The sequence below is a fragment of the Diadema antillarum genome, unplaced genomic scaffold (assembly GCF_040938485.1).
Source record: "Diadema antillarum isolate AM-2024a unplaced genomic scaffold, OU_Dant_1.0 seq00000009_RagTag, whole genome shotgun sequence".
Taxonomy (NCBI): domain Eukaryota; kingdom Metazoa; phylum Echinodermata; class Echinoidea; order Diadematoida; family Diadematidae; genus Diadema; species Diadema antillarum.
Window position 1 is genome coordinate 713759 of NW_027271131.1, and position 12151 is coordinate 725909.

The 12151-nt window shown below is 37.8% G+C and overlaps 1 protein-coding gene across 1 annotated transcript in view; it reads right to left on the minus strand.

Moving 5' to 3' along the window:
• Positions 1–204: 204 nt before the first annotated feature.
• The window catches only part of LOC139725005 (probable phospholipid-transporting ATPase IA), a 78162-nt gene continuing 66215 nt past the window's right edge, over positions 205–12151 (minus strand). Inside the window, exons 33-36 of the mRNA XM_071636096.1 lie at positions 8077–8118; positions 4402–4493; positions 3037–3080; positions 205–1723 (exon numbers count right to left, since the gene is read on the minus strand). Coding sequence (XP_071492197.1) covers positions 1649–1723; positions 3037–3080; positions 4402–4493; positions 8077–8118 — 253 coding nt within the window. The 3' untranslated portion in view covers positions 205–1648. The remainder of the gene's footprint in view (positions 1724–3036; positions 3081–4401; positions 4494–8076; positions 8119–12151) is intronic.

Here is a 12151-nt window from a genome sequence, read left to right on the forward strand (position 1 = left end):
TTATTCAATGTACTTCCAACTGTTTTCCAACCATTGGCAAGTACCATATTAGAGAACTATTTCCTCGTTCCAATGACATGCACATAGCCCATGGTCACTGGCATTCAGTCAGTCCACAGTATCCATTAACACACTACACAATACTACAGCTAAAGCTCTTTAATCCAGCACTGTGATTACTCAATGCCAATGACATTGCCATAAACTTGTTGTATTGAATTAAATACCACTTATTTTTCTCCTGTCTCCTCCCCTAACCTTATCCTTAAACCAAGCAAAAGGACAGTTGTCTTTACTCTTAATTCCTGGTTTTAAATATTGAATGTGACAATACTCAAAGAAATTGTGCATGAGGCATGGAATTACACACCTTCTAATTATCTGTACGAAGGAGAAGACGGAGATTATACAAAAAGAACATTTCTACTTTTAGAAATAACAGTTATATCTAATCACTAAAAGACAAAAGGACCAATGAAAAAAACAAAAAAACAAAACAAAACCAAAAATAAGTGAGATTTTAATCATGATAAAAAAAGAGAGAAGAAAATCAGTATTACTGTTGGCATGATCACTTTATTCACTCTCATCATAAATAGGCATTGCTGCCATTCCCCATGCATGGAAAAGTGAAATCTTTGAATGTAAGAACACATCAGCTCAATCGTTAGTCTTAGTTCCAGACTTATCCTTTGTCATTCCCATCATATGACTACATTTTGCATGAAACACATATCTTCTATGACAGGGTCACAGACTATTTCAAAGTCAAAACTGACGATGAAATGATCGTGTCTATCACCGCAGGACATCAGGGAGTAAACACGGCAGTTTTGTTTGTATTACACCATGATCAAGGTCTGAAGCAGAGACTAGCTCAAGTAGGGTGGTGTGCAGTGCCACTAGTTGCAGTGCATGATGGAAAGGATAATTTTGAATTTTGTTTTCTTCCTAAATCTCATTTTCTCTACATAGTCGTAACCTGAGACACGTTTCTGACAATTCAAACGAAGCGCAATCGAGAGAGGATAATAGTTGTGAATCAATCACACAAATTTTATCTCCAAGACAACGAGGTATTTTAGCTTCGAATCCTCAGTAATTGCACTACATGTGCATGTCCCTCCTGACATCATACATTCATTGGTAACACAATTAATGAGTACGAAATGTCCTTCTGCACTTACTACTTACTATCTACATTTTTACGACAGAGAGACAGAGTACCTAGCCTCAAATCAGACTCCGTACTGTTTTGAGCGCATCCTGATTGTGTAAAGACGGTGCACATGATGGGACGGCACAATCAGATGCACACGAAAAAAATAATACACTGAATACACGAGTGGATTCACAGACCTGAATTCAAGACTTCTCCTGCAAATCTCTACCTGCAATACATTTTCAAAATTGGGAACACTAAATGGTCTACTACTGAAAGCTACATACAGAATATTTTTCAGCTTGAGGGGGGCGGGGCCCAGCTTCAAAGTTTGCGGCACCACGTTTGTGCCCTGTTGGCTCTAGTGCCTACTGATGTTGACAATCATTCACATACCAGTACACAGAAATTTTGGCGACAGCTATGGTTGATTAAGTAGACAATGCATCTCCGGGAGGGTGCTTCTAGGGGGCGGCGGCGTCGTCGCTAGGAGCGCTCTTCATGGATGACGACCGCTCCAGACGGTCTCTTTGTGGTGTCGTAAGCTCTGATTACTTCAGCCTGACGAGTAGAAATAAACAAACAAACAAACAGATAGACTATATTATGATGGGTCAAAAAAAAAAGTGTTATGAAACGCAATGTTTGCCAAATTGGTAAATTCCCAGATATCGACAATCTTGCAAAATTCTGGAAAACGAAATCATGACAAACTATATGGCATGCTCACTTTTCCACTGTCATCTTTAAAAACAAAGAAGGGTAAAAACCAGACGAGTAGTCTGCTATCACACTCAGCAAAAAAAAAGGTTTACTACCACCGATTCACCGCAGTCTACTCACAAGGACTTTGATTTGAGTTGTGAAAAATAACAACTGAGCATACTATGTAGGGATGCCAACCTTGTAAATAGATTTGCAGTATTCTGAAGCTTATAAAAAAAGAGGCTTTCTTTTTTTCTTTTCTGGAAAAACCTTTCCCACAGTAGACATGTGTAGTAACAAAATCTGGGGAAAACAGTCTTTTCCATGAAATCTGCAGTATTCATGGGAGGGGGGGGGGGGGAAATGATAGAAATTACTGCAACAAAGTAACAGTTGGCATCTCGGCCTATGCTTCACTATTAACCCACTGAGGACAATCTTATTTTGCTATAACACGCATTTTCCTTAGACACCTGTAGGAGTATACTCAGGACTAGTTTTTAGTGGGTTAAAGGGATCGTACAGTTTTGGTTGAGACCTAATTTCAGGTTTCTAACATTTTTTGGTGAGATAATGAGAAACCTCTTATGAAATATAAAAAAGCATGTAATTCTATGAGGAATGCAACGTTTATTTGATGAAAATTGGTTTTGAAATGGCTGAGATATCCAAAAAAGTGTGATTCTAAGAGTGTGGGACCCACACTTTATTACGATCGCTTTGTTTTACTTTGTTTTTGGATGTTTCATTCATTCCAAACCCAATTTTCATCAAATAAACTTTGAATTCCTCTTAAAATGGTATGCTCTATACTATATGATAAGTGTTTCTTGGTATCTCGCAAAAAGTTAATAGCCCAATTCTTATCTCCACCAATACTGTACTATCCCTTTAAAGATGAAGAGTGGGGGCAGGGGCAGCTACTGTAAAAGTGGATATTTTCATGGGAGTAAATTTTTGCGCACGGCCGGTTAAGATGAGTTTTGCATGTTTTTAATTCCGTGGAATCAAGACATCAACTACTGGAACATACGGCAAGCAGCAATATTCACAAGCTTTTATTTCGCGCTGGTTTCTTGTTGCGCAAAATGCACAAAAATTTCAACACTGCGAAAATTTCCACTTTAACAGTATACCACAAACTGTCGCGCTACTCCTCCAGAACTCACCTGGGTGATGACGCCATGCTCCTCCTGGGAGAAGGCAAAACCATCTAGGGGGAAAGTAAACGACACTTTGGTATAACAGACAGGGTTTCCATGGTAACGAGTGGTGACGAGGGCACCGTGATGAAGGCACTTTGGTAGTCTTTGGCAGAATGCTGCCCCACAAAACACTTTTACTTAATCACTAAACAAAGCAACACCACTCCCACTCATGGACATAAATGCAGTATGAAAGTACATAAAACTAGCAATGCAACTCAGCCCAAATCACATGACTGTTCAAACAATACCCCTTGTGAAATGTACCAGACTTTTTTTTTCACCCTAATGGCAAATTCTTGGGATACATTCATTATTAAGAGAAGGTTTGGACACAGCATTAAATTGCTTGAATGATGACAAAAAGGGCTCACAAATTACTTTGTTGGCTGGCAATATGTCAATAGGTAGCCTATTGCTGTAGTGATTGAAAAATAAGATTTTGACTTTGATATTGTGTATTTTGAAGCACAGTCCCATACCACTATCTAAGATGATAATTGATGTAGATGCCAAAAATATGCACTCATTCTTGAGTTTTGCAGTCACTTGAAGAGAAACACAGATAACCATTATTGTGCAAAATATGATAGCAGAAAATATCAACATTGGAATCTAATACTCTTGCATGCTTCACTGAGAATTCATTTTCATATGTAATTCTTCCCACTATGACTAATTCTCAACAGTTATGCCACATCACACATATACTCACAGCAAGTATTTCTAAATTCAAGGGTTTAATTTCAATGACTTTACTTTTGCCACTGTCACCAACACCACCACCACCACCATCATCATCACCACCATCATGATCACAGACTATTTATTATTACAAGGTTTCAACTTCTATGACATTACTTTTGCCACAACTATCATCAAAATCATCATCATCACCATCACCACCACCATCATCATCATCATCACCATCACCATCATCACCACCACCATCATCATCATCATCATCACCACCACCATCATCATCGACATCATCACCACCACCACCATCATCATCATCGTCATCATCATCATCACATTAATAAATACAAGGTTTCAACTTCTATGCACTACTTTTGCCCCAACCATCATCAAAATTATCCCCACCACCATCATCATCATCATCATTACCGTCACAATCTTCATCATTACCATCATCATCATCATCACCCCCCTACAAATCCCTGCCACTGCCACTAAACTCTCTAAAACAAGGTCATCATCACCAACATGTCACATGCATAATCACTGCCATCAAGAAAATAAAACAACCAGTTTGAGCAAATAAAACCCCACCAAAACACAAAATAATAAAGAAATCATTCATCTTACGCCTTGGGACCTCTTGGTCCTCCGCTAGGTGTCGTGTGCTACTGGGCGAACGCTTAAACAGTCGGGTTAGGAGGCGGGACGTTTCGCTGAAACTACGGGCAGGGAGAAAACAGTGGAGAAGAAATCCATCAAACCTTGCTGTCCAACCTCACTGTGGTGAGGGAACTTAAATTTCTTAATAACCAAGGACAAATGCACCCTACAGTCCTGGTACTGCTGACTTTCGAAAAGATTTCAAGTTTTCTTGCAATCCAAATGTATTTGCCTATCATCCAAGCATCCAGGCATGCAAGGACAAATATTTTCTGGTGTAAAGGCTATCCCTGACAGAAAGAACTCTGTTTTTTATCAAATATCATTCACTTCATGTGCATCTGTTACTACATTCTACTGAAATTTGTTTCAAAATGAACATTGAATGGGAATGTGCACTGTGCAGCAGCTATACAAAAACTTGTACAAAAAAATCATTACAATAAAAATAACAACCAATATTTATATAGTGTCTTTTCTGTACAGACTCAGAGTGCTTCACCAATCCCCCCCCCCCCCAAAAAAAAAGAAATCAACAAAATTTACTAAACAAACAAATGGGAGAAAACATTCTATGAAGTTTTGGATCAACCTGCTGACATAAAACAGTTTCAGCTTTACAAAACGTCACATGTACTAATAGATTTTAGGACTTTCTCTGTCAGAGTTAAGACCTGTAGTTGTCAATAAAATTGACAATTGTCCGAAGTGGATGGATACTACTTTTACTGATATGGTATGGAAGTAGAAAATACAGCAACAGTCGATGTCCCTTGCAATTCTTTCCTTCCTTATGACTTGTCTTTTGGTAGTGTATAAAGCAAACATACCTACCATGCACATTAGACCTCTGTTATTTGTTAAATCACACAGATTGCCAATCAAATTTAACACTTTCTAATAACATTTCCAGTACTTTTTCCCCCTTCTATTTGCGTAAGCCCCATAGACCTCTATACATACAAAGGCCTTTCTTAATGGATTAGTTGCTTGTTGCTTATTAGACTTGTCTAATGATAATTAAACTGTCCTGTTTACCTGTTATCCAGCAGTAATTGCCTATTCTAAGAAGCCATTACAAACTGGTGATGGTCTGGTTAATTATGCAATTTAGTAGAATGGATGTAATTTGGAGTAATGGGTGTTATTTAACATCAGATGGTACAAAGCATGTAACGATCTAAGAGCAATTACAGTTTCAGTACTCACTTGCATATTTGAGTTTGGGTATATTACAGAGAAGTTAGTCTCACTGTCGGTAATATGTCAAGAGGTTTCCATGGAAACAAGGTGCAAATTACCCAGAAAATCTGAACCAATATCAGTTCTAAATAGCATAAGCAGGGTCAAATACATTTCACATTTTAAACATGTATCATGAGTATAATCTGTATGTAACACATGGCATATACATTGCGTGTACATATCAATAAAAGAACCATGTATATATAGGTAAGTACATATGAACCAATATTGAAATAGAATAAATGCATCTGACCTTTAAGATGTTTAGTGTTATCTTTACGCCCGTAAAAATTTCCTTGAAATTCCATATACAGTTAAATCCTTTGCACCTTCTGAAATAAGTTCCCCCCTCCCCATGTTTATATGTTTGTAACTTACAATCTCATACTAGCGCATGGCCTATGAGAAATAGTGTTTTTAGCTTTTGAGAGAGCTACTTTACCAAAATAAAACCAAAAATGAATTTAAAACAAATAAACATCATAACACCATCCAGTTATCCCTTGTACTTCTCTCCTACATCTAATGAGTATAAGTAGAAAAAGAGCTTCGGCTTCTGCCAAAACAGTTAAATATATATCATTACAATTGAAACATGAAAGAGCAGCACAGTTAGACTCACAAAAATGTTTTGTCAGATTTAAAATGCAGACTGTCCACTGAACATTATTAAAAGAAGTCGGTACATATTCAATCATTAGCCCCAGCATATGGTTTGAAACATAGTGTAACATGCCATAGTTAGTACTAACAGTTCTGACCCATTTCGCTGATTATGCATCAATGAAGGTCTTCACAAAAAAAAAGACCAAATATCAATATGTTACAGATTCTGATTTAAAAAATATGCAATGCCATGGTTACTGATGACATGGATGATGGTTGCAGTCAAATTAATTTGATGATGATTAAGGCATTAAATACAATCAAAAAGGGTAAATTCTCAAGACAGAGCACAAACCACAGTAAAACAATCATAAATATTCCCATTGTTTGATAGACAAAACCTTAACACCCATAAAGTTGTCGGATAAAACTCGTTGCAAGTCAAAACACGGCACACATGTAAGTATCAACTCAAAGCCATGGAGATGGAAAAATGATTTCAGTTGGTTAGTAGGTGTTAATCAAAGTGGAGTGAACGGATATAAAATGGATACTGGGAAAAAGAAAGAAAGAAGAGAAATCAATTGAAGTGATCCCATGACCGTGTTCCTGGGGGAAAAGAAAATTGTGATCAGTCTCCAAAATTCCTGGCCAACGGGATGGAAATCAATGTGTAATCCTTTCAATGTTAACTCAAAGACAAAGGAAAAAGAGTCTATGCGTTATGTATGAAAGGCCACGAGTATACGAGACTGGCATACAAATTATTACAGGCACATGGCTCACAGTGCACTGTTTCAAGGCAGTCGGGTAAGTAAATCTTTTGTTAACAACCAAGCATATGCGAGAAGCATTTCATTACACACTGCTGCAGTCATAGCACTAGCTGGGCATGCTGATATTTTCATATCATGCATGCTCTACGCAAGCATCTACAAGATTCCATGAGCCATAACATTTGTAAATATCAAGAAAAAAAAAAGTGAAAATGTTTTTGTATGTTTTAAATGCTTGCCAGGGTGTCACGACCAAGCCTTTCACTGTAAAACTATCAAAAGTCCTCATATTTCAAACAGCTGGAAGCCAAACAGCATACATTACTGACTGCGTCATTCTGTCAAAGTATTCCTTCAACAGAGTGTGTATCAATAGTCACGTTCAGACGGTGATCCTTAACCTCGAGTATAGCTACCGGTCGATGATATGTTCTATGGGGCGCCAAGTGTTGCACGGTTTGATTTGGTTACGAAATTAGTCATTTCCGCCGAAATGACTGATTTCATAGCAAAATCGACCAGGATGCAACACTTGGCGCCCCATAGAACTTATCCTTGAAGTCAGCTATGACTGATTTTGTAATGAAATTGACCGTGCAACACTCGCTGCCCTATAGAACTTATTCTCAAGGTTAGCTTTACTTGAGGGTAAGGATCACCGCCTGGATGTAACTAGTGTGCAACAAAAATATTTCATCTTAGTACTACTTGCCAAAAACCATTTTTTATTCTCTACATGGTGAAATGTCACTTAAGCCTCCGTCAAGGTGCTTGTTCTCTAAAAAAATCTTCCGCGAGTTCACTTTCTCGGAAGTACGATAGAATACTATTGCAAACACAGGGAAAAATGACATAATAGTGGGGTCATGCAGGCAGCTTAACTAATATTCTATTAAAAGAATCACATGAATTTTCAAAAGGTGAATATGCTTCATGCTAAAATAAAAAGATAAGGCGCTATATTGTTTTTTGTTTCACATCAGTCGGATTTCATGCAGCGGCAGTCGCTTCTTACCCCGTCTTGGCTCTCTGAGCCCGTTCGCGGAGAGACTGAACACTTTACGACGAGAGAGACAGAGAGAGAGAGAGAAAAAAAAAAGATGGTGCGAAGGCACACACCATGCGGAACAGACAGAGGTTTACTACAAGCTTGAAGACGGTGGCAAACCAAACATAGAGCAACCACTGAATACGAGTGGCAGCCACAGACATGCAACAAGCCCTACCACAAATTACTTTTCAGCTGAAATAGTCGCTGTTGCCCTGCTTTTTACTATCATTGTGATTACCATTATTAACCACATGTTACTCTTGGAAAAAAAGAAAGAACACATCTATGATAATTTGGAGGAACACTTGTAAGATAAACTATGCAAGCTATGATGGCAAGGCTTACGATTATCCCCGGTTTGACTACAAACAGAATTTACAGTGACATCAAACCATTGCTAAAATCATACAAATCTGCCCTCTTCAACCTCCCCCCCCCCCCCAATAAAACTATCTTCAGCAAAGATAAAGAAATGTTAGGGATGAACCCAGATATAAATATATGAAGTTAGAGTATTTACCACCATGTGAAAAGTTTCATTGCCTATTTAGTGGCATTGTGTACATAATATTCCCGGTTGTAGACCATCCATTTTGCATCTTTTTCGACAGCACAACTGCCAGGCTTAGATATAACTTTACAGCATGGTCTGAAGTCTTTTTCTTTTGCAGCACCAATTTTGAAAATACAACTGTAAGCTATGTGCATCCCTGGCAAGAGAGAATGCATTCACACAGTTAGCCACATCTGCTGATCTCTAGCACGTACTAAAGGCACTTCACTTCATTCACTTACCCAGAGAGCACTGCACGGTTCACTTCAAATTAACTCATCACCTAGGCATACATAACTCTGCATGCTTGATATGCACAGAACCCACAAGCCCCACATAGTTTGGTGTAATTCACTTTTTTTTTTTGTCTGTTAATTACACCACCACCAAAGCTTACAAGATTATACAAATTCCCCACATGCAGCCCGTGGCTAAAGAAATTGGACAGAGATCTTTAATTTTCCCACCACCACAACTTAATTCTTTTAACTGATATTAGTACACAGACATTTCTTATATTTACATTAATACATATTGATGAAATTGGTACATGTACATGTAGTAAGGTTAGTAGAAAGCATATTGTGTGTTTTTGATATTCAATTGTTGTCATCACGGCCACACTTTTGTTTCTTCTACTAGAAGTAATTTGAAGCATGGGGGGGGGGGGGGGATGGATCTGTCCAGTGTTGCTTAGCAACAGCCCACATAGGCATATCAATCACCACCAGCCCTTGGTCACAGTATGTCAACCTTCATCCCAACACCAGGCTTTCATGCTTGACAAAGCATTACTGAGGACCAACACAAGCACCTCTGTTTTTGGGTGGATTCCCTGGGGTGGCATTCTTATGAATATTCATAGCTTGCTTTGAACTAGTGTATAATTACATTGTTAATGTAATGTTCTCCTTCATGTTGCCTATTCTACCTGCATCCCAAGCTATAACAATGCATGAATACCCATCGTCTCACACACGAATTGAGAGGGGCAAGGAGGGGGCAAGGGAAGGGGAGGTGCTAGGAGAGAGGGAAAGGGAAGATGAATAGAAAGGGGAGGGGCTAGGAGAGGGGAAAAGGGAGGAAGAAGTGGTAGGGAGAAGGAGATGGGGGATGGAGATGAGAGTAAGAAGGAGGGAAATGGGAGGGGAAGAGAAGGGGTAATGGAAAGTGGTTGGGGTTGAAGAGGAAGGGGAGGAGAGGAGGGGATAAATAAGGGCAAGAGGAGGAGCAAAGGTACCGGGGTTGGGGAGTGAGAAGGGGGTAAAGTAGGGAGAGAGGTGTGGAAGATGGACATGGAAGTGGTACCGACTCTCCCTCCATGAGTTTTGCGCCAACAGAAATGCAAAGCAGCAATGCAATGAGAATGATTTAACATTCTTTGGACCCTAACATCTTCCTCTTACACTGCTAATAGTTTCTCTGTATGACTTAACAATCCTACACTTAGTCTGTGTTTTCACGCAGAAGGAATTTTCAGGGACAGCAGAGTTTTCAATGGTATTTAGTCATAGCAATGCAATCTTTTGCTTGACAAATTGAAGGAATCTGGTATCAAATGAAATCTAACAAATTCAATATTGCTTTAATGGTAGGAGAAATACAAGTTGTTTCATATCAAATTATTTTTGCTGATCTAGCATAATGTCTGACAAATAAAACACTAAATATCGTTAGAACTATCCCCTTTTCTGATTTGTTATGAAAACAAACTTTAAATCATTCTTATACAGACGCATCAACTTCTTTCTTGACAACGGATATCTTAATTTTACCTCTCCTTGCCTTTATGCATTACCACGACATTTCTACTTCATGATAACAGTTTGACCAGTGCGAAAGAGAAATTATTGATAGCTTGTTTTCCATCAAACTCAAAACTTAACCAACCATAATTTTTTTGACCCTGTTAAGAGGAGAATACTAGTAAACCCTTTCACATCAGTAAGACACAAACAACATTAAGATATTGGTAAAGTGTCTGTGCTTCACTGCATTTAATACAGTGCATTCATACCCAAATCCACATGTTAGAAGTACCACCAACCGCAATTTAAAAGAGTTAATTGTGCAACACTTAAGACTTAAAGCATATAGGCAACATACTTCACTCTATTTGGTCTGACACATATATATATTCATGTGTGTGATGGCATGCAAAGACAAAAATTACAACAGAAAAAAAAATGTACGCACGTGAAAGGCATTATGTAGACTAGACAGGGAAAGAAGAAGAGAAACATTCATGCACAAAAATGTTTGACGACACTGTCAGTCAGGTTACATAAAACATCAATGTCAATCAATTTCAAAATCATAGAACATTACTATACATTTTTTTTTAATGCAAGTCAAGATGCAGGCAGATTTCATTCATGACTAAAATTTGGGAAATTTGCAAAGAAAATGAATCTAAAAAATAATAGTGATGGCATGAGGACAACTTGGAATGTCTTTCATACATAAAGCAAAGTTTCAAAGTTTTCTTGGTGGGCTTTGTGGGAGCAAATCCAGGCAGTGTATAGATCTGCATTCAGACTGGAATGGCAAATAAATTGTTTTGCGCACTTTTAGAATCATTCATTCATCATCAAAGCTTTGTTTGAACTTAATCATTATGAGACAATGATCCAAAGTGAAACATGAGGATATCATCGATTTCATAGCGAAGAAAATACTAAGATTTTGTGACCATACTTGATGACTTTTAAGTCTCTTTTTCTCTTATTACCATGGAGAAAGTTGGTAAGTGAAAACATCAAGGCCTTATAGGGATGGCCTAAGGAAAGATAAATGTGTCGCACTGACACTTATCAGATTTTACAATAAAAACAACAATTTGGCAGTCACAAGCTTTGCTTTTGGATACAAGCAATCAGAATCTGTATGTAGAAAAGTCCTCATTCATGACCAGAATCTGTCATTTTAAGGCAGTAATCCTCATTTGAAGTGCATCTCATAAGAGTCTGATGTAGAAGAGTGCTCAATTTAGAACAAATTATGATTGATCCTTTAAACAATCAAATTGTAAATCCATATCACATATCATATTTAGGGCCAGTATGGAATATTTCCTTTAAAAAAAAAAAAAAATGTTTATATTTAAAATAATGAATGAACAACATCCAAATCTATCAAAGATAACGTACGAAAATATTGATACTTCAAATGTTTACTGTCACAACACATAAAGTGTGTGGACTGACTTTTGACAAGATGCTTCTTTATGTAATTAAAAAAATAATTGTGGCACTAATTCAAATTGAAATTCTGGGGGTCACAAAAGAGGGTTACTGCTTGGAAATAAAATGCTATTCTACATAAACTTTTACTTGAAGAAAAGAGCAGAGGATACATAGGGGTTGAATCAAAAACGTTTCTTACCATTGCATAATGCAGTACAAAATTCAACAAATTTACAAAACACAGTTCCACCCACTCTAGATTTGCATTCATGTACATGCATGCACGAACGTGAAGATAACA